The sequence below is a fragment of the Schistocerca americana genome, chromosome X (assembly GCF_021461395.2).
Source record: "Schistocerca americana isolate TAMUIC-IGC-003095 chromosome X, iqSchAmer2.1, whole genome shotgun sequence".
Taxonomy (NCBI): domain Eukaryota; kingdom Metazoa; phylum Arthropoda; class Insecta; order Orthoptera; family Acrididae; genus Schistocerca; species Schistocerca americana.
This window is the reverse complement of record NC_060130.1, coordinates 623,630,182-623,654,667: the sequence shown is the minus strand read 5'-3', so window position 1 is coordinate 623,654,667 and position 24,486 is coordinate 623,630,182. Positions and strand designations below refer to the sequence as shown.

General features: G+C 41.7%; 1 protein-coding gene across 1 annotated transcript in view; it reads left to right on the top strand.

The window, feature by feature from the left end:
- LOC124556208 overlaps nt 1–24,486 on the top strand; it is an 86,754-nt gene that overhangs the window by 51,785 nt on the left and 10,483 nt on the right. The window contains exons 2-4 of the mRNA XM_047130197.1: nt 3,580–3,735; nt 15,651–15,780; nt 20,379–20,471. Of these exons, the coding sequence (XP_046986153.1) occupies nt 3,580–3,735; nt 15,651–15,780; nt 20,379–20,463 (371 nt within the window). The 3' untranslated portion in view covers nt 20,464–20,471. The remainder of the gene's footprint in view (nt 1–3,579; nt 3,736–15,650; nt 15,781–20,378; nt 20,472–24,486) is intronic.

Here is a 24,486-nt window from a genome sequence, read left to right as displayed (position 1 = left end):
AACTGTTCACATTCCGAATAAACTTCTGCGCTCACCGCTGACTGGCTGCCGTTCTACAATGTATCAAGGTCAAAAAATCATGGTCACTTAAATATTTAAATTGATGGCTAATTTTAAGTAAATGTCATGCAAAATTGGTATTTCTGAAACAAAATAATTGCTTTACAACATTATAAGTGAGTAGGGAAAAAATTCATAATTTTGTTCGAAAGCATTTTATAACAAAAATTAGATATAGAATATTTATATCCATCTTTCTTTTTATGATATTATTAACAAATTATTATTGTCTTCTGCCATGATTTTACTAGTTCATCACTTTCCATGAATTATAAGTGCCTACAACGTAACAATCAACACTGTACACACTGAACTGTTGAAAAGATGTCATTTGTTTTTTTCATCTGCTTCTGATTGAACTTGTATAGCCGAGCTGAATGTGCACATGGACAAAGATGGTCCAACAAGGGCAATAGTTGGGAAATGGGAACTGCACACTGATCTTTTGATGATGGTCATCTGAAAGCAGTAGCAGGACTATGAGGTGTCATAAAGGAGATGGTTATATCTTGCAGCTCTTGAGAGACATTTATTATCTGTCCCACCCACCATTGATTGTCATGCGCACAAGAAATGAAGTGGCTCACTACAGGGTCTTCTAATGTATACTGTTGCCTCTGCATTTCACACACAATAAACAAGTTGCATTTCGTGGAGAACCGTTCTTGCAATGTATGTGCCACCCCAAAATGCAGCCCAGTAGTGAGTTGATTGAATTCCTACTACAGGATTCATAGCAGACCACTCTCCTCCCTTTTTTAAACAGAATTCCCTTAATGTACTTTCGTTTAGAATTAAGAGTTTCATGTTTGTTGATATGGTGTGTACAAATCCAGTGGCATCTCCTATAGCATCAATAGCTTCATGCTGGAGATTAAATCTTGTTGCAAGATGTTTACAGAGACCTACCCCATCACATGCATATTTTCCACGACCTGTTGCTGAAGATACACATTTTTGTCTTAATTTCTGTACTACAGTGTTGACCAAGCTCATAAACCTGAAAGCGGTTTCTAAAATGAGATGCTATAACATCAGTCACAAACACATGTTAAGGAAATGCATGGCCTCTAGATGCTACGTCATCAATTATCGTGCTGACAGCATGGCATGCATGTGCACTGCCATGAATGAGATCACCACTGACGATAGCAAAACAGTGTGATGTTCCAAGGAAGTGAGCAACACATGTGAATATTGATACCTTTGACGAGTGCTAGTGGTAACTTTGAATTTCGTTCTGTAAAGCAAGAGACCAGTTCTCTGCAAAGTCAAAATGAAGAACTAATGTGTCAATATTCTGGGGTGTGGCTGATATTACTTCTGCTGTGGCCTGTCTCTGAATCCTCTAGATATGATGGTGAGCTATTTCTTTCATGACCCAATGCCTAACCTCTGTAACAAACTTCTCTGGCTCTACTGCCTTCTTCACCAACTCTCCTCTCTCCCACAGTTCGTAGGTTACGTCAGTGTCAGTATCCTGAGAATATAATTCTTCAACAGTCATCACTTCAACATCAGGACACATTGCACACTCCTGCAACCAACATTTATCTTGCGGCTCTTGAGATATACACAGCTGCATCAGCTCCATCTCTGTATACTTCTTTCCTGTGACACTGCCTACGTCGAAACAAACAAGTTTCAAATTAGTGCTGTAAATACATGTGCATACTTCTTTCACTGGCTGGCATTTTACCCATTTTGGTCGTAAGGACTAGAATTTTGTGAGACCAATTTTTAAATTCGCGTTCTCCTTTTTATTGGGAGATATGCTTCTCTTATTGATCTTGTGATGTATCTTTTTACCTTTTTAACTTTTTCACCATTTTCAGTAACAGAAATGACATCAGCCTGCTGCAATTTTTTCATCACTTAGGTAATATTCCAGAGCAGTAGCAAGCGTATCATCTTGCAACGGATGCCCTCAGTAAGAATCTGGACGTGGCCAAATACCTTTTTCATTCTTTATTTTACGAGCCTTAGAAATTAAATAATGTGAGGAAGTCGGTATGTATTTCTGTATCTGCTGCTTAGAGTAGCTACCAGGTATTAGTGTCAGTAAGTGTATCTCCTCAGTATACGTGACTGCTGAGATAGCAGTATAGAGGTTTTGAAACCACACACCACAATTAGTGCACATACCACTATCTTCAGGTTCTGCACCCAGTGCATCTACATTACACACTTCACAAAGTTTTGAGGACGTTGCTTGTGTAAAACGTGTTTCTATTTCTTCCACTTTTCTTTTTGACATATTATTTTCATCTTGTGCTTTTTATCTCTCCTGGACGTTTAAGGGAGGATATAGTAGGGGCCACAGTAGAAATGCTAACATTAAATGCATCAACAACTTCACACCTAGGAATATAATCATCTGCACTGTCTTTTTCAGTTTCAAACTCGGGTGATGATGACCGTTGAGCTGGGTTGTCACTAAATTTCTTCTTGTAGTGAATGTACCAGTTCCTTCACAATTGATGCGATGCTAATACCGTTACTTGATCACCAAGATGTTTCTGCAATACCTCTGACAGATTTTCAACAACTGTGAAGTGTTTTTCACTTTTCTTAAACACCACCTCCTTGTGTCTTTTTTCATAGTCCACACACCTCACTCTTTCACTACTGTATTTCCTCACTGACATTGTATCTCTCAAAAAGTTCAAACCAAACACAAAAGTCGATGCAGAGTGGTTTATGTGTAAGTAGTGTTGCCAGCATGCATATTTTACACTAGAAACTCAGTGATGCGAAATATGCAGAATGTTGAACAATTTTTAACGCTTTACACAGGAAAATATTGCCCATTCTGTTTACACTGACTACTTACATACCAACCAAACAGTATTTTGTGTAATTCTCAAAAGTTTTCGGATTGGGGGTTTTAGAGTAAATAATTTGTAAACACTCACAAAAATGCAATTTTTTTGCATTTTTAGTGATAAATATTTAAATAGTACAGATAGCTGGAGCAGAGAAGATACTGTTTAAAATTACATCAGTAGTATCTGGTAATATGACAGAAAAGATAGCGTCCTGTCACTTTCCAAATCAAGTAAAAAAAAATTTAAGTGGAAAAATTAAGTTAAATTTCGTATCTTCATCTTAAATTTGTAAGTTAAAGGAAACCCATACGAATGCGGGTGTCAACTAAATTTCAACACACTAAGAGGGGTCTTTAACGAAAAACATCTGCCAGGTCTCCAGTGCTTTTGGTTTATTAGTTATTTTTTTCTTTACTGCTTTCAGAGTTATTTACAAACTATACATCTTTCAAAGGGCCGTAATATTTACAAAAATGAAGATAAAGCGAAAATACTTTAGTTCTTAACACTTATAATATAGAGGTTTAATATATTTGTTTTCAAAGAAATTCATGACCACGAGTTGACATGATATGTATGATTTGATATAAAATCTCGCTAGTGTGTGTCATTACACACGTTTTCTAGCATTCTGCCAATTGTACATCGCGGGAGACGAGAAGTGTATGACGCAGCAGTTGCCTTGTTGCAGGGTGCCGCAAGATGTCGGCATTCCCGCCAAGCATGCACGCCGTGTACAAAGTGCGCTCCAATATGCAGCGCCAAGATGCACAAAGCCGAGAAGATCCAGATGCATCTGGGACAGGAAGCGCCGGCCGCGGCGGCTTCCCACACGTGGGGAACAAGTGTGAGTCTCCTCTTGCATTTATTATTTACTAAGTTTTCATCATAAAAACACAAAGTACATCTATTTATTAATATTTACGATGTTGACACCCAGTACCCAGAATCTAATGCGGGTCATATTTCCAAGTTACTACAGGAAGTCGTATACAACAGTGATTAAACGTTGCCGGCTGGGGTGGCCAAGCAGTTCTAGGCGCTACAGTCTGGAACGGCGAGACCGCTACGGTCGCAGGTTCGAATCCTGCCTCGGGCATGGATGTGTGTGACGTCCTTAGGTTAGTTAGGTTTAAGTAGTTCTAAGTTCTAGGGGACTGATGACCCCAGCAGTTAAGTCCCACAGTGCTCAGAGCCATTTTTTGGTTAAACATTCGCCTCCACATTTCGATGTAAATTAAACATTTGCAATAACTGGTACAATTAAATTTAAAACATAAAGTAGAAAGCACCCAAAACTCTTCAACTATAGTCTTACATTTGTTGATCATCTACACTATCATCACAGCAGATGGTTTACTGGCAGGTCCTAATACAACTCATGGTTAAGAAAGTTTTATGCTCCAGGAAGCCCCTGTTTCGGAATTCTACATCTGTGACCTATGCTAAAATTACTTACGCGGATGGGAGCGAGTCGCCGATTGGTGGGGAAAACATGCTAAATCTCTAAAACCGGTTATCACGGGAACCCATACCGTCCGCAAATAATCCTAAACCCAGTACGCGTCACCCCTGAGACGGAGCCACATTGGAGCTAACGAGTGAGACTTAACGTCCCTCTCTTCTCCCTGCATCAAGCACTTGCTGGTACACCCACATAAAACATCTAAAAGTTTTCATTCGTTATGCTCGTTACGTCATAGCACTCTCGCTGTTCACCACGTTTCCATTGCTTCTGGTCGTCCTCTTTGTAGGTGTTAATTCCAGGGTCTGTGATATTTACTGCTTTCACAGTACTCACTTCAACGCCATTACTTACCATCAGGTTCCTCTTACAGTACCTTTGTTTACTAAATATTTTCTAAGTTTGCTCCCGGATATCTTATTTGCCATTTCGATCAACAGCAAGTCTCTAATAATGTCAATGAATGTTCCCATGCCTGTTACTCGAATCCACAGATCTTCATAAGCTAGGCACTCCAATGTAGTATGGTCTGGTGTGCCAATGACGGCGCCAAATGCATACGTCTTTTGTAAATATTCAAGGTGTGGTCCATGGCGTGCCAGGCAATGAAGCATGACTCCAGATGAATTTAGCAGCTTTTAAGCATCCTCTCCTTCATCTTTGGAAACATTCTATATGTACGCTCTGCAATCTGTCGTGATACTTTCTCGATCATTTTGCCACACACGCCCCTTCCATAATTCTACCTCTAGTTTGGTTATCGTTCCTGATCAGTACTTGCTCTCACCTTGGGAATGTCCCCTTTACGAAGCCAGTAAAGAGAACCTTTGTACCTAACAGTAATATCTACTGGACAGACGCCTAGTATGACTAATAGTGCCTCCACTTGTGTTGTCCCAAAAGCAGATACGACAGCCGACGTCAGGACTTATAACAAAGTAAATAGTCATTTTGGATACTTTGTGAATAAAGGAGTCTAGATCTATTAAATATTTCTTCATGTATAACGTCATTTCTTTTACTGTCATCATCAGATTTGTAATTAAGATTAAAAGAACGTAAGAATGAGAGGTGTTTGTTTTATCAGCCTAAAAAAGATGGAAAATTGAAAACTTAATCTTTTTAAACTTAAAACATAGAACTTTTAAAACGACGTACAGTGCCAGTTACAGTAAAACCTAAGTCTTAGCAATAAATTACCTTCCAACTGGGCTCGAAAAACTGACACTGAGCATTTTTTACACGTTCTATGTTTTGGTGAGTGATTTTTTTTAAACTTTTTAACTTTGAAGTTTTTCATCTTTTGTAGCCTGACAAAGTATACAAACATCTCTCATTCTTATGGTACTTTAGTCTTAATTGCAGATATGATAATGGCAGTAGCCGAAACGAAGTTATTAATAAAGAAATACACAAAGCGATCTATACGGCTTTAATCAAAAAACAACACCAGGACACGGAAGGACTACCCTTTAAAGCAATAATTTAAATTTTTAATGACTTTTTTACATAAACAAAGTCTGTCTTTTCGGAAACAGACATTTTCAGAAATATATCTGTAGTAGACTTACAAGGATTGTAACTCGAATACGAGCACCAATCGGCCACAAGTATTATATAAAAAAAGTTTGTTCTCATTTTACCATTACCAGTTCCAGTTTTTTTTTAAATCCATAGTGAGGTAGGTATAACAAGATTTCGTAATGAGGTCTCGTTATGCGGCCAGTAATTGTTAAGAGCTTTAACATGAAGAACGTTTTTGCTTGTTTAAAATTCAATAAGAATCTCACAGATCAATGACAAATAAGAAAAGAATGTACAATAATACAGCAACCTCGGTTTTGGGAAACGAGGCTCTGTAAGTATTTCGTGTTTTAACATGTACTGTTGCAAGCAAGCATGACTAGTGTAAGGCCCAAGCAACACAAGCGGCTATTTGGGGCGCCAAGTTGAGATTGGCGCCTCTATGCCCCCGAGACCAAAAGTTTCCTACACCCGACAAGCCTCGATGTGGTTTTAGCACGTTTTCCACATCCAGCAAGGTATTAAGACCATTCAAAAAGAAACGATCCGTTGGCTGTAAAATGAAAATCCCCGAAGGAATCGTAATGCCGTTGTCTACGGAAGAAGGTGTGACCCCTATAAGAGCGCTGGAGCCCCAAACTTGCCGCTAGAGGGACACGAGCGCACACCCACGTGACGACACAGCGCGCACGTGTACGCACCGACGATCCACTGCATTCAGTCACGATGAAAACAGAGCAACGAAAGTTTCAAAAGAAGAGTAAAGGCGTGTAGTCTGTTTCTTGACAGAGGAAGGAGTGCGGGAGGCGGAAATTCGCCAAAAAGCGGCGTAAATATCCAAGGAGCACTTCATGTCAGTGCCACGAGCGATTCGAGGAAGGACGGATGTCGTTGGCCGATGACGCACGATGTGGAACGACACAACGCATTGCCGATAACATTGTTCAGCGGATGGATGCCCTCATTATCACAGACCGACGAGTTACGGTGACCGCCACTGACACAGAGGCCGGATCGAGGGTCGCAGTTCGAAAGGACAATTTGCGAAATTCTTTTGTGAATTTCCGTTCCCTGCCCTCCAACCGTTGTAAGGTTCAGCAATACACCCCTTTGCTCGTCTTTTGAAGCCTCGATCCCTCTGTTCTCAGCACCACTGAGTGCAGTAGACGGTCTACACGTGCACGTGCTTGCTCTGTTGTCACGTGGGTGTGCGTCTGTGTCCCTGTAGGGACGAGTCTGTTGCCTCGGCGCTCTTATGGGGATCAAATCTTCTTCCGCAGGCAATGGCATTACCATCCCTTCAGCGACATTCATTTTACAGCCTCCGACTAGTTTATTTTTGAATGATCTAATAAATACCGAGCTGGTAACGACATCCCCTCCTCAGATACAAGCAACGCGAACATTTAGAAAACGTTTCCACATTTTAACATATGGCAGACACAGGTTCCGGCTGCCAGCGGTCACTAACATCGCCAAAACCGATACAAAAATGCCGACCCCTTAGAGAAACGGGGTAAGTCGAACAAGGAGATACAGACTTAAAAGTGATTCCTATCTCTGCGGAGGGAGGAGTGCTGTGGCTCCTGCCTGCAGACAGTAGAGGTCACGAATGAGCTCCGTGTACTCGCTTTATACTCGCCAGCCGGTCCTAGACTTCATCTCCGAACTTACCATCTTCGTATGCTCGGAGACTGGACTCGCGAATGTCCGCCTCTGCCCATTTGACTGGAAGCTCGTCACTTCAATCTGTTGTCGGGTACTAGTGAATTGTACCAGCATAGAAAGAAGAGCGAGTACACGAGTACGTAAGTATAACCTAGGACCCATTACACAACCACTGCGCGTGATACCAGTATAATGACTCACCAATTGGCAGTGAATATTGTTCAAGTGTGTGTGTGTGTGTGTGTGTGTGTGTGTGTGTGTGTGTGTGTGTGTGTGTGTATTATATTCACGTAAACGTATGTTTATATGTATATATGTTTGTATGTATGTATTGCAGTAAATCGACAAATTGTGATGTCACACAGCAGGAAATTTACCGATGAGATCGTCCCACGTTGGATGCCAAAAATGTAGTGAATAGAGAATTCTTCCCTGCTCTCTGACATGAAATGTCATGTAGATGACTAATGAGATTGCTCCACACTGGGCGCTAAAAATATAGGGAATCGCGAAATTGTTTGTGATATCGCACAGTACGCAAATTACTAATGAGATCGCCCCACGTTCGGCGTCAAAAATTTCGTGAACTGAAAATTCTCCTCTCTGCCAGAATGACATGTAGATGAGTAATGAAACTGTCCCATATTGGAAGTCAGAATTAAGTGAGCCGGCCGAAGTGGCCGTGCGGTTAAAGGCGCTGCAGTCTGGAACCGCAAGACCGCTACGGTCGCAGGTTCGAATCCTGCCTTGGGCATTGATGTTTGTGATGTCCTTAGGTTAGTTAGGTTTAACTAGTTCTCAGTTCTAGGGGACTAATGACCTCAGCAGTTGAGTCCCATAGTGCTCAGAGCCATTTGACCCATTTTTGACCCAATTAAGTGACATCAGTAACTGGACGAAATCAAAGAGATTAGAGGATTGATAAACGAATGGAACAGATTGTTTAGATGAATAAAACATGAAATGACTGCATTTAGCCGGCCGATGTGGCCGAGCGGTTCTAGGCGCTTCAGTCCGGAACAGCGCTGCTGCTACGGTCGTAGGTTCGAATCCTGTCTCGGGCACGGATGTGTGTGCTGTCCTTAGGTTAGTTAGGTTTAAGTAGTTCTAAGTCTGATGTCCTCAGATGTTAAGTCCCATAGGGCTTAGAACCATTTGAATTTGACAGCATTTATTTCAATAACTTTTGCACACAAAGCAAAACAAAAAATTACAAGTCTCAGGGCCGATTTGATTGAGCGTGGACACGAATCAATTATTAAGGGGGAGGGGAGGGGGGAATGAACCATCTCACCATTATTCGTAATCATTCGTCGTATGGCAGGTCGCCGCGGAGCTGTGGGGTTGGTTTGTGGGGGTTGAAGGGACGAGACTACAAAGGCCATCGGTCGCAGCTTTGCGGCGAGGATCAGGTATGGTCTCCGCGTTTTCTGCTCGCTTCGGGTTGCGTAGCCGAAGGAGCATTATCACGGTGTCGGAAGGCGGATGTTGGCGATGGATGGAAGAGCCCCCCTGTCCTCCTGCTTCCGCGCCGTCCCACCGACTCCCCTCTTCACTCTTCATCCATCTCCTCGAAATATTTACTCTCTCAACACTGCCATTGGCGGAGTAAATTCACAATGTCACCCAATGACTGTCGCCGTTTCGTGACCACGCCTCTCCGTGCAGGATGGAAATACCTATCTTGCGTGGCCTGTGTGCGACTCGAGAATTGTAGTCTTTCTCGCTATTTTACTGTCAAGGACGTTCCCAGCGTTGGTCACCCATGGTTTCCATGTTCTTTTGTATTCATAAGTTGTTGTGAAAGTAGCCACGCAACACTTCTTTGCAACGGCTCTCTGTGTGTGAGGCTTGGAGGGTCTGCTGGTGTTCGTGATTTATATTTTATTTATTTATTTATTGTTCCGTGGGACCAAATTAAGGAGAAGTCTCCATGGTCATGGAACGAGTCAATACATGAAATTATAACACGATAGTAGAAACAGATAAAATGAAATATAAGAAACATATTCAGGCGACAATTCGTAAGTTTAAATAAAGAAAATCAACAATGTAACACCGGAATTTGCTTAATTTTTCAGCTCTTCCAGGAGCTCCTCGACAGAATAGAAGGAGTGACCCATGAGGAAACTCTTCAGTTTAGACTTAAAAGTGTTTGGGCTACTGCTAAGATTTTTGAGTTCTTGTGGTAGCTTATTGAAAATGGATACAGCAGAATACTGCACTCCTTTCTGCACAAGAGTCAAGGAAGTGCATTCCACATGCAGATTTGATTTCTGCCTAGTATTAACTGAGTGAAAGCTGCTAACTCTTGGGAATAAGCTAATATTGCTAACAACAAACGACATTAAAGAAAATATATACTGTGAGGGCAGTGTCAGAATTCCTAGACTATTGAATAGGGGTCGACAAGAGGTTGTCGAACTTACACCACACATAGCTCGAACAGGCCGTTTTTGAGCCAAAAATACCCTTTTTGAATCAGAAGAATTACCCCAAAAAATAATACCATATGACATGAGCGTATGAAAATATGCGAAGAACACTACTTTTCGTGTTGAACTGTCACTTATTTCAGATACTGTTCTAATGGTAAATAAAGCAGCATTTAGTTTCTGAACAAGATCCTGAACATGGGCTTTCCACAACAGCTTACTATCTATCCGAATGCCTAGGAACTTGGAACTGTTCCGTCTCGCTTATAATATGCCCATTCTGTCTTGTTCTTGTTGAATTGTGAGTTAGAAACTGTAAAAATTTAGTCTTACTGTGATTTAGCATCAAATTATTTTCTACAGGCCACGAACTTATTTCATGAACTACATTATTTGATACTGTTGCAATATTACACACAAGATCCTTCACTACCAAGCTGGTGTCATCAGCAAACAGAAATATTTTGAATCACCTGTAATACTAGAAGGCATATCATTTATATAAATAAGAAACAGCAGTGACCCCAGCACCGACCCTTGGGGAACACCCCAGTTAACAGTGCCCCATTGGGATTGAGCATCACTACCACTCTCAATATTGCGGAGAATTACCTTCTGCTTTCTGTTCTTAAAGTAAGAGGCGAACCAATTGTAAGCTACTCCCCTTACTCCATACTGGTCCAACTTCTGCAGTAATATTTTGTGGTCAACACAGTCAAAAGCCTTCGTTAAATCAAAGAAAACACCTAGCGTTCGCAATCTTTTATTTAATCCGTCCAAAACCTCTCAGAGAAAAGAGAATATAGCATTTTCAGTTGTTAAACCATTTCTAAAACCAAACTGTACATTTCACAGCAAATTATGTGAATTTAAGTGCTCCAGTAACCTTGTATATACAACCCTCTCGATAACTTTAGCAAACACCGATGGCATAGAAATAGGTCAGCATTATCCCTGTCTCCCTTTTTATAAAGTAGCTTCAGTGCCGAGTACTTTAATCGGTCAGGAAACCGACCACTCCTAAAGGAAAAGTTACAGATATGGCTAAGTACTGGGTTAACATACATAGAACAATACTTCAGTATTCTGATAGATACCCCGTCATATCCATGAGAGTTCTTGGTCTTTAGTGATTTAATTATTAACTCAATCTCCCTCTTGTCAGTATCATGGAGGAGCATTTCGGGTAACAGTCTCGGAACACTTTTTCTACGAGCGCTATATGATTCCCTGTTGGGACTAGGTTGCTATTTAGTTCACCTGCTATATTCAGAAAGTGATTATTAAATACTGTACATATATGTGACTTATCAGTAACAAGGAAATTCCCACTACGCACTGATTCTATATCCTCGACCTGTCTCTGCAGACCAGCCACTTCCTTTACGACTGACCATATGGTTTTAATTTTACCCTGAGACTCAGCTATTCTATCTGCATACCACATACTTTTTGCCTTCCTAATAACTTTTTTAAGCACCTTACAATACTGTTTGTAATGGGCTGCTGCATTTAGATTTTGACTGCTTCTAACGTTTTGATATAATTGCCACATTGTTCTACAGGATATTCTTATCCCTCTAGTCAGCCACCCAGGCTGCCTGTTTGTGCTAGTACCCTGTTTTGAACGTTCTAACGGAAAGCAACTTTCAAAGAGCATGAAAAAAGTCTTGAGGAAAGCATTATATTTATCGTCTACTGTATCAGCACTATACACATCTTGCCACTCTTGTTCCTTGATAAGGTTTACAAAGGTCTCTACAGCAACTGGATCAGCTTTCCTAAGAAGTTCATAACTATATTTAACATTTGTTGCAGCACAAAAATCCTTTAGAGTTAAAATTTGTGCATCATGATCTGAAAGGCCATTCACCTTTTTGCTAACAGAATGCCCTTCTAGTAATGAGGAATGAACAAAAATGTTGTCTATGGTTGTTCTACTGTTCCCTTGCACCCTCGTTGGAAAGAATACGGTTTGCATAAGATAATATGAATTAAGGAGGTCTACCAGCATCCTTTTCCTTGCACAATCACTTACCAATTAAAACTGAAGTCACCTAACTTTTTGTATTTGCTATAAAGTGAACAAAGAACCTCCTCTAGCTTTAGCAAAAATGTTGTGAAATCGGAGTCTGGGGACGTCCGTAATGTCCAGAAAACATCTTTCTGAGCAGGACGATTTCTTACGTAGTACTTTAGTCTCACATGCCTACCTGTGCGGATTCTTGGCGCTTTTGTGTCTGGAGGAGTCCTGGAATTGTCCACACATTCTTGCTTTTTGAGGCAGATAAAACGGCTGCTGTCAGACCAGAAGGATTCACATGTCTCCAAGTGTGCATTCCTGACGCTCCGTCCCTATAGCTACAGGGGTGTATCAGTTTTCGACACGCTGCTCATTGTCCGCCAACCTCTTTCCAAGATGTCCATTCTTACGCGAGGCGAGGGCATCTGCCCGGCTATCCCCTGTGCGGTTGCAGAATGTCTCCATTGTCCGCATCTCGGGCGCTCGCCGCATGGGATCTGGTCGGCTTTCTCCTGGGCCATTGGCGCTATGAGTCACCGAAAGTGCTCTCCGGCGGAGGTATCATATTTTAAAAATTTTCAAAGTCTGCTGTAGATTTATTTTAAAATTTGGTATATGTTCAGAGACATACACACAGTTTCTGTGACAACAGTGCAAGAAAGTGGGACGTTGTGATGAAGAGTATTCTCTAAAGGGTGATTCTTTATTAAAATAAATTTGCAGCAGTGATCGATAATGACGTAGAAATGAATGATAAAATGATGATAAAGTGTTAGTTCAAACACACAAGTTGTCCTGACCAAAGGAATACACAAATAGTCGCAGTGGCATAACAGTGGCGTTGTTTTATGCCCAGCTTTCGTTCGACGGAGCACATATGTTTTCTCACGGCGGAGGTGGAATAAATGAGAACACAACCATTTTGTTTGCATTCGAGGAAATTTGTATGTTCTTCGTCTGAAGTGTAGACTATCGAATCGAACTTTTTCAGACATCACTCTTCCTTTTATGGGACACATTTGCAGTTGTGTACACTGCATCACTTAATTTTCGCCTTACAGCATCCACAGTCTGACAAAACGAAGCTTCATTAGAGGCCATTCGATCCGGTGAGTTGGTCATTTTCATCCTGTCAGTATTACTTTCTAAAGGAAAGGTCGTGCCTTATACAACTTAACAATCCTGCACGCCTCAGTAGGAGAAAACGAGTTGACGAGCAGGACGATAGATGAGTTTCGGAAAATAAACTAATACGAAAACATTTTAAAAGTGGCAAGGGATTCTAGAAAATTACAAGCTGTGTTTAAAACAGCACACTTTTCACTTGTTTCCTTGAGAGCTGCAGACTGACCGGCTGCAGAGAGCATTACACATAGGTGGGAAAAGTCATGGAATAGAGAATTCCACATATACAGATGGCGGTAGCTTTGCGTACAGAAGGTATAAAAAGGACAGTGCATTGGCGAGGCAGTCATTTGCACTTACGTGAGTCATTTGAATAGGTTTCTGGCGTGATTATGGCCGCGCGGCGGGAATTAACAGACTTTGAAAGCGGAATGGTAGTTGGAACTGGAGGCATGAGAATTTCGATTTCGAAAATTGTTAGGGAATTCAATATTCTGTAATCCACAGTGTCAAGAGTGTGCCGAAATACCACATTTCAGGCATTACCTCTCACCATGGACAACGCAGTGCCCGACGGCCTTCACTTAACGACCGAGAACAGCGGCGTTTACAGAGTTGTCAGTGCTAACAGATAAGCAACATTGGGTCAAATAACGGCAAAAATCAATGTGTGACGTACGACGAACGTATCCGTTACGACAGTGCGCAGAAATCCGGCGTTAATGGGCTATGGTAGCAGACGACCGACGCGAATGCCTTTTGTAACAGCACGACACTGCCTGCAGCGCCTCTCCTCGGCTCGTGGCCATATCGATTGGACCCTAGATGCTTGTATAACTGTAGCCTGGTCGTATGAGTCCCAATTTCAGTTGGTAAGAGTTGATGGTAGTGTTCGAGTGTGGTGGAGACCTCACGAAGCCAAGGGTCCAAGTTGTGAACAAGGCACTGTGCAAGCTGGTCGTGGCTCCATAACGGTTTGGACTGTGTTTGTATGGAATGGACTGGGTCCTCCGGTCCAACTGAACCGATCATTGACTTTAAATGGTTATGTTCGGCTACTTGGAGACCATTTGCAGCCATTCATGAACGTCATGTTCCCAAACAAAGATGTCATGTCACTAGGCCACAATTATTCGCGACTGGCTTTAGGAACATTCTGGACAATTCGAGTGAATTATTTGGCCACCCAGATCTTCCGACATGAATGCCAACGAGCATTTACGGAACATAATCGAGACGTCAGTTCGTGCACAACATCGTACACTGGAAACTTTTTCGCAATTATGTACGGCTAAAGAAGCAACATCGATCAATATTTCTGCATGGGTCTTCAACGACTTGTTGAATCCATGCTTCGCCGAGTCGCTGAATTATGTCGGGGAAAAAGAGATCCGTCATAATATTAGGATGTATCCCATGACTTTTGGCGCCCACAGGCTGGTCATACTTGCTGCCAACAAGTACGAAAAAAAAAACATGGTTCAAATGGCTCTGAGCACTATGAGACTCAACATCTTAGGTCATAAGTCCCCTAGAACTTAGAACTACTTAAACCTAACTAACCTAAGGACATCACACACACTCATGCCCGAGGCAGGATTCGAACCTGCGAACGTAGCAGTCCCGCGGTTCCGGACTGCAGCGCTAGAACCGCTAGACCACCGCGGCCGGCAAAAAGTACGACATGGTTCTTGAGGCCACAGATGTAACCAGAAATAGCTGTAAATTTGAGTGAGTCAAGAGAGAGGAAAGCTCTCCACTAAGCAAGAAAATCACAGAAACACTGAATTTCCAGACCATTGCCAGGAACAACTGAAAGAAGCAGCATCCTCCTTTTCTTGGATTATCAGCCGATTCATGCAGTGTGTTGTCGCAACGCTTCAACGAAAAATCTTCGAAATGTTGTGAGAACACGGTGTCACGGCTCGGCTGGTAACCCGAGAAGATCTCATCCATGAAATTCGCTGAGAAAGCCTGCATTCCCATATAGCATCCTCTCATGTACACCTTACATTGCCCTGTCTGGACACCAGTGTTCACAACCCTAGTGCTTCATTAAATACAGATAATGCTTAGTGCACACTCCGGTTTTGTATTGTGTAAACTATTAATCTTCTAAGTTATGCTAAAATAATGCCGTAAGCATTAATGTAACCACATTATTATCTTAAAATATTTTATGTATTTTATTATTGTTATTAAACACTAGGCAACTGTGGTACTTTAGAAATGGGAGTGACAGCGTATTACATTTAGGGTGGAAGGGTGGGGGGAGCGAAAGGAGAAGAAAATAAGAAGTATAGCTTAGCCTCCCACACCATAACAGTCGACCCGTATCTGGGACCTTAAACGTCAGAAGTCAACAAATTTAAACCAGTATGCATGGACGCTGAGGGGTATAGTTTGGGTGTCGTAATATCAAAAACGAAAGTCAAGTAATATTAAGTTCACTTCACGAAGCAAAATGCTATGCTTTTGAGTTCTTATGCATTATAGTGTGCCACTTGAATTTAATTTTTCAGTTATGGAGGAGCTGCCCACTAAATACAGTGATAAGCTGATGAAGAGTATCTGGGGTTTCTACAACAGATATTCCGTGCACAATTTGAAAAATATTGAAGATGGAAACAACAACAAGAGCCAGCAGCAGACGTAAGTATACCTCACTGTTGACAGCATAAATAACTGAAGAAGTACATATATCACAAAACCCAAACCCGAATATGGCGTGCAAATGCAGTTACAGTATTTGAAAAATCGGTAACTTAATTGTGAATATCGCACTACGTCACTAAGTAGTTTACTAAACGCACATAAGGGTAGTGTTTATGACACAATTACTCATTACTGTACTTCCATAAGCAACGACTGGAAACAAATGGAAAGATCTTTGTTAAGGTAACAGTGTAAATCAGTTCACAAAGAACCAGTCACGTGCTGTTTGTGTTGTTAAACAGAGAGTGGCTAATGCAAAAATTGTGACCTGTGAAAAAAATAGGAACAATAATGGTGACCAACACACATAGGTATACTGGCAGTATAGCAAAAAGTAAGAAATGCGAGTAATGAGGAAGTGTTCTACAAGTTTATTCGAAGGTACAGCTGCGTCAAGTGGTTACATATCCACTCAGTCAGTACCTGACAATGGCCGAAAGCTCGTGAATACTTAACCACTTGATGCGGCTGAAAGCTCGACAAAATTTTAATGCTTTTATATCGCCGTTAGACTACGCATTCTTACACCAGAATTTTTTACAGCGGGGTAGTATGTGTTATCTGAGAATACATTTGAACAAAGACACTGGGGACAAGGATACGGGAAATTGTTTCTACGCTTCCAAAGCTGAATTCTGTTTGTAATTGGTTCCTTTTGTTATCTGTTCAAATAACGCATCAGAATCGAGAACAAATAAAAAACAAATGTATCCATTGTTTCAAGGCTGATTCTAGAATAATCAAAAACCTACCTATAATATTGTTAAACTGGGCTCAACCAAGTATGGGGAGACAAATGAAGCGCACTTAGTCGTGCATATAAGTTAATGTATTTCGAGATCTTTGAATAAATATTGTCTGATAGTTATACTTGTCAACGACCTTGCTTCATTGAATATACCGGTTCCCGTCAGGTCACCGAAGTTATGCTACGCCGCTGCTTAGATGGGTAACTGCACAGGCACGTCATGCGCTGTTGGCAAATTTCCTGTTACTTTTCCTGAAAGGGAAGGACGGGTGATGGTATTAAATTTCTGATCACCAGACGTTGGGCAAGAGACCTGGATTAAACTCTAAACCCCTCTGCACTGCCTCATGGAATGAGTTCATATGCCCCTGCTGATGGTGATCTATCCGTTGGAAGGGGACGATAAGCTCGAAGCCCCCTTGGTGCTACCCGAGGGGAGGAGGCTACGTGCTGGCACCAGGTTCCACCCGCTCTCTCCTCTCATTATCATACAATGCGAACACGACACCATACTACACACACACAAACATTACAGCCATCTACAGGTAACATACACTTAACACACAGATCTCACACTTCGGAAAGGTTCCATTACGCGCGAGGGATACGAAATGCCTTTCCAATCAGGCAGCTGAACCTGCCTCTCACGAGTTCCCCGCCAATCAAGCCATACAGCTTTGCTTTTATGGTGAGACTTCACGGATTACAATAAAACACGCCAGTATAGGACTGCTTAGTGAAAGAATGTATCATGTACCTGGGAGACCCCGAGAGGTTATTCTCCTCCGCGCTCAATGGTCCATTTCTTCCCAGTGTGTGACAATTGTGTCTCAAATTTATCTTTTAAGTATGGTGACTGTAATAGGTATCTGTTTTTAGTGAGGTCACGTGCTATTGTTGTATGATGACGAAAGAAGAGGGAGGCTGAGATTCGCGGCCAGCACATAGCTTACTCCTCTCGAATAGCACCAGCTGGACTGAATGGCTAATGTTCTCATCCCACGAACGGATCACTACCAACAGTGAGTGTGGTGGTTTGAAACTACCAACGTCCCATTCGAGAGTAGAACAGGGTTTGGGAGGGGGTGGAGGGGGGGAGGAGTGTAGTGAATACTGACGGTGAAAATTTGTTCCACCGCCGCGATCCAAACCAGCAACCGCAGAGTCTGGTGCAACTATACAGGCGTGCGTTAGCGGACTCAGCTGGGGAGACCGAAATATTCCAGTACATACAGATACTGTAAAGCACCTCGGAAGAAAGTAGGACAGTGAAACATTTCACTCGAGTACCTGACACTTACGGGCAGGATTCAGCCTTCAGCGACCCAGAGCAATCACGTAGAGGGACCATGTGAATCTGCAGTTCCCCCACACGTAATGCTTATGGCTGCCCCAGTGTCGACGTGGAAATTGGATCAAATTTGCATATTTTGTACAACGAGTGGTGTCGGCTGAAGGTCCCAGAATACAACTGAGCGCAGTGAGTAAGCAAGTTTAATTATCACAATGATAAAAACTGAGCTGCAATGCTGTAACTTCGTGGTGGTGTTAGTCCTTCTCTACATATTTAACCTTTAGGGCGGCACATTTTTCCCAACGGTGTAAGAATAGGTAGATAATTTGGCAAAATTTAATAGCCCAAAGAAGCAGCATGTGGGACTGTATAGAACAAGCTGGGACATTTATCGTGGAGCAAAAGCACACCCTTGGACAGCTTCCCACAAGTTTTCGTCTTGACAGCACCCGTAATCTAGTTAGGAGATTTCGGTAGCAAGTTCCTGTGACGTTTGCACCATACTAGCAAAATATCTTAGCATCACACCATGGCAGTCCTTGCATCACCTTGCCCTCTGACGGCTGCGTCTGCGACATTTTCGGCAGTGGCGAATCCGCATGTTCCCAATGCTTGCTTTGCTCCTTCGTTTCGAAATCATGGTAGCACACGCAGCACTCGTCCGTAGTGATTAGGCGGCTAAACAAGTCATATAGGCAGGCCACCCTGAATGGGTGTGAGCAGTCGCAGTAGCCAGCGGTGGGTGATCTATGTCTTGTTCAAAATGTCGAGGAAAACGTTGAAAACTTTTCTGTTACAGATTTCTATCTTTTGCGGAATTTCCTTAACTGAGATACGCCGGTCCTGGAACACAAGGTCCTCCATTTCCCTTGCGATCTTCACAGAGAGATGGCCACTTGGCTCTTCATCATTCTGGACTTGTCTGAGCACACACATATAAAAGATTATAGTAGTGCAGCTCACTCATGCAAAAATAACATATGAAAACGAGGAGTTATTACATATATTAAGACAGAATACAAGTTCAAAAATATTTGTAGTGGTATGCACACAGATATGTGTGCTTGTGAATCAATGCTTGAAAATATCTCACTTTTAATTGTAACTGTATATAGATCCCCCCTGGGAAATTTTGTACTATTTAAGAGGAATCTGGATTCTTTGCTGTCGTATCTCTCAAACTGCAACGAGCAATTATTAGTCTGTAGTGATTTCAATGTAGATTTGCTAAGGGATCCTGATAGGAAAAATGATACGGAAACCTTATTTGGATCCCACAATTTGGTCTCAGTAATTAACTTTCCAACACAGGTGGATAAAGACAGTGGGGCCCTAACTGATAATGTTTTTTTTTTTGATGGAACTCAAAGTAATAAAATAACTGTTTATCCAGTAACAAATGGTCTCTCTGATCATGATGCACAGTTACGATGGATAACATAGCGCCATAAGGTATGAATACTCATCAGTGGAATTCAGTTAGAATAATTAATGACTCCAGGACAAATGTCTTTCAGAATAGTTTTCAGGAGAGGGCATGGGATGTAATTTATAATGAACCTAATGCTAATATACAATTTAACCTATTCCATGACAAATTCATATCATTATTTTAAAATAGCTTGCCGCATAAGCTAGTCAGAACAGCCAGGTAAAAAACCATGGATCACTAGACGGATTAAAGTATCTTGTGAAAGGAAAAGAAAGAAGTACCTTTTGGCAAGAATAGGTAGGGATACTTCAGTAGTTGCACATTACAAAAAATACTCAAAATTACTAAGAAAGGTTATTAAAAAATCCTATAACGTACAAATAATGTCAGAAATCAGTACACCCGGCAACAGAATTACGGCAGTATGCAATGTAGTGAAGCGAGAGACAGGACAACCAGCCAAAGAACAATACAACAGCATTAATGAACTGAATGGAAGGGCTACAAATGATGAGTCACAGATGGCAAATGTATTTAATAATCATTTATTAAATATAGTGGAGAGCATAAGGACAAACAGTTCAAGAGCAAAACCACAGCAGTATGTTCAAAATTTATCTTTTAGAATTTCCTTCGAAGTTTGCTGTTATTCACCCCATCATTTCTATTCACCTCATTTTATGGTATTCCTTGCAACTATGCAGAAACAGTGGTTTATCTTTGAAATAATTGTACGAATTTCTTTACTCGGTGTAAATTAGAATTCCTGTCTGTAACTGATCTTGATGTTTATTGCAAGCCTGAAATCAACTGTACACCATCAAACAAGTTACCACTGATTGGGTAATATGAAATTTGTTATGAATGCCTCATGAACCAGTATTTGTTTTCCCACTTCAGTGACTTCCTTTTAATGTTAGGAGTTTTCTTCAGTGTTTAATTAGTTAATGTATATTTCTGGTATTTTGTCTTCTGGCTTAATAATACAAATATGCATATTATTACAGTGTGTAAAGTGTGTCCCAGAAAAAAATTAAAACATCTAGGGTGTCTTTTTACAGGACTTCTGCTGGCTTTGGTGGGCATAGGGTACCAACACCTCAGCTCACCGCCAACTGGGATGCTATGTGGTTCAGTCACATCTAACTTTATAAGTAAGTATAAAAGTATACTTAAGCAATAAAGATACCAGTTTGTAGGAAATTTGTCTTTGACGAAGACACATTAACATAGTGCACTTCACATAAATTATAATTTAATATATTCTGTGAGGTTATTGTAAATAAATAAATGAAAATTCAACAGTACATTTCTGTCGAAGATTTGGGTTCAAACTGTATCTCTCCTATAAACGAATCAGTAAACAAGTTTAGTGGTCTCAGGACAACAAGGGAATACCATCTCTCTGTCTCTCTCACTCTCTCTTTCTCTCTCTCTCTCTCTCTCTCTCTCTCTCTCTCTCTCTCTCCCCCACCCCCCGCTCTCTCTCTCCCACACACTCACATACACATACACACACACACACACACACACACACACACACACACACAGATATATATATATATATATATATATATATATATATATATATATGAACGATATTACATCAGTATTTACATAATTTGCAGACTAATAATTATAGCTATTACAAGTCAAATGTTTTTAGGTTGGTTAGTATCTCCAGATAGATGTTGAAAGAGCAAGCTATTAATGCTTATTTTTCTGTGGGTGGCAGCTCAGGTGTTCTAGTGTGGGTTTAAACCGTTAGCCTGTACCGACAAGCATAGTCCATTTAGTGGTGCAGCTACAACTGTGTGGAAGACATCGGGTCATAAAGTTCGTGATGTGTTTGTGGGATCACTGTTCGACACACAGAAAAGCAACCAATACACTAATATGTGTACATATTAAGGTACCACACATAAAAATATTTGCACTTATACCCGTTACACAATATATATACATATATACAAGGGAAGATGTAAGTAGCATTAAAATGTATGGTAAGATACTTTAATGGTGTCGTGGCTATGTTCAAAATATTCAAATGTGTGTGAATCCTTAAGGGACCAAACTGCTGAGGTCATCAGTCCCTAAGCCTACACACTACTTAACCTAACTTAAACTAACTTACGTTAAGAACAACACACACACACACATGCCCGAGGGAGGACACGAACCTCCGAAGGCGGGGGGGGGGGGGGGGGGGGTGCCGCCCCTAGACCGTGGCAAAACGCCTGACACCACGCGGCTACACCGCGCGGCTCATGGCAGTGGAAGATCTACAAGTAATACAAGTAATCTACATCTACATTTATACTCCGCAAGCCACCCAACGGTGTGTGGCAGAGGGTACTTTACGTGCCACTGTCATTACCTCCCTTTTCTGTTCAAGTCGCGTATGGTTCGCGGGAAGAACTACTGTCGGAAAGCCTCCGTGCGCGCTCGAGTCTCTCTAATTTTACATTCATGATCTCCTCGGGAGGTATAAGTAGGGGGAAGCAATATATTCGATACCTCATCCAGAAACGCACCCTCTCGAAACCTGGCTAGCAAGCTACACCGCGATGCAGAGCGCCTCTCTTGCAGAGTCTGCCACTTGAGTTTGCTAAACATCTCCGTTACCAAATAACCCTGTGACAAAACGCGCCGCTCTTCTTTGGATCTTCTCTATCTCCTCCGTCAACCCGATCTGGTACGGATCCCACACTGATGAGCAATACTCAAGTATAGGTCGAACGAGTGTTTTGTAAGCCACCTCCTTTGTTGATGGACTACATTTTCTAAGGACTCTCCCAATGAATCTCAACCTGGTACCCGCCTTACCAAGAATTAATTTTATGTGATCATTCCACTTCAAATCGTTCCGCACACATACTCCCAGATATTTTACAGAAGTACCTGCTACCAGTGTTTGTTCCGCGATCATATAATCATACAATAAAGGATCCTTCTTTTTATGTATTCGCAATACATTACATTTATCTATGTTAAGGGTCAGTTGCCACTCCCTGCACCAAGTGCCTATCCGCTGCAGATCTTCCTGCATTTCGCTACAATTTTCTAATGCTGCAACTTCTCTGTATACTACAGCATCATCCGCGAAAAGCCGCATGGAACTTCCGACACTATGTACTAGGTCATTTATATATATTGTGAAAAGCAATGGTCCCATAACACTCCCCTGTGGCACGCCAGAGGTTACCTTAACGTCTGTAGACGTTTCTCCATTAATAACAACATGCTGTGTTCCGTTTGCTAAAAACTCTTCAATCCAGCCATTCAGCTGGTCTGATATTCCGTAGGCTCTTACTTTGTTTATCAGGCGACAGTGCGAAACTGTATCGAACGCCTCCCGGGAGTCAAGGAAAATAGCATCTACCTGGGAGCCTGTATCTAATATTTGCTGGGTCTCATGAACAAATAAAGCGGGTTAGGTCCCACTCGATCGCTGTTTCCGGGATCCATGTTGATTCCTACAGAGTAGATTCTGGGTTTCCAAAAACGACATGATACTCGAACAAAAAACGTGTTCTAATGTTCTACAACAGATCGACGTCAGAGATATAGGTCTATAGATTTGCGCATCTGCTCGACGACCCTTCTTGAAGACTGGGACTACCTGTGCTCTTTTCCAATCATTTGGAACCTTCCGTTCCTCTAGAGACTTGCGGTACACGGCTGTTAGAAGGGGGGCAAGTTCTTTCGCGTACTCTGTGTAGAATCGAGTTGGTATCCCGTCAGGTCCAGTGGACTTTCCTCTGTTGAGTGAGTCCAGTTGCTTTTCTATTCCTTGGACACTTATTTCGATGTCAGCCATTTTTTCGTTTGTGCGAGGATTTAGAGAAGGAACTGCAGTGCGGTCTTCCTCTGTGAAACAGCTTTGGGAAAAGGTGTTTAGTATTTCAGCTCTACGCGTGTCATCCTCTGTTTCAATGCCATCATCGTCCCGGAGTGTTTGGATATGCTGTTTCGAGCCACTTACTGATTTAACGTAAGACCAGAACTTCCGAGGATTTTCTGTCAAGTCGGTACATAAAATTTTACTTTCGAATTCACTGAACGCTTCACGCATAGCCCTCCTTACGCTAACTTTGACATCGTTTAGCTTCTGTTTGTCTGAGAGGTTTTGGCTGCGTTTAAACTTGGAGTGAAGCTCTCTTTGCTTTCGCAGTAGTTTCCTAACTTTGTTGTTGAACCACGGTGGGTTTTTCCCGTCCCTCACAGTTTTACTCGGCACGTACCTGTCTAAAACGCATTTTACGTTTGCCTTGAACTTTTTCCATAAACACCCAATACTGTCAGTGTCGGAACAGAAATTTTCGTTTTGATCTGTTAGGTAGTGTGAAATCTGCCTTCTATTACTCTTGCTAGACAGATAAACCTTCCTCCCTTTTTTTATATTCCTATTAACTTCCATATTCAGGGATGCTGCGACGGCCTTATGATCACTGATTCCCTGTTCTGCACTTACAGAGTCGAAAAGTTCGGGTCTGTTTGTTATCAGTAGGTCCAAGATGTTATCTCCACGAGTCGGTTCTCTGTTTAATTGCTCGAGGTAATTTTCGGATGTGCACTCAGTATAATGTCACTCGATGCTCTGTCCCTACCACCCGTCCTAAACATCTGAGTGTCCCGGTCTATATCTGGTAATTGAAATCTCCACCGAAGACTATAACATGGTGAGAAAATTTATGTGAAATGTATTCCAAATTTTCTCTCAGTTGTTCTGCCACTAATGCTGCTGAGTCAGGAGTCGGTAAAAGGAGCCAACTATTGACCTAGCTCGGTTGTTGAGTGTAACCTCCATCCATAATAATTCACACGAACTGTCCACTTCTACTTCACTACAGGATAAACTACTACTAACATCGACAAACACGCCACCACCGGCTGGATGCAATCTATCCTTTCTAAACACCGTCTGTGCCTTTGTAAAAATTTCGGCAGAATTTATATCTGGCTTCAGCCAGTTTTCTGTACCTATAACGATTTCAGCTTCGGTGCTTTCTATCAGCGCTTGAAGTTCCGGTACTTTACCAATGCAGCTTCGACAGTTTACAATTACAATACCGATTGCTGCTTGGTCCCCGCATGTCCTGACTTTGCCCCGCACCCTTTGAGGCTGTTGCCCTTTCTGTACCTGCCCGAGGCCATCTAACCTAAAAA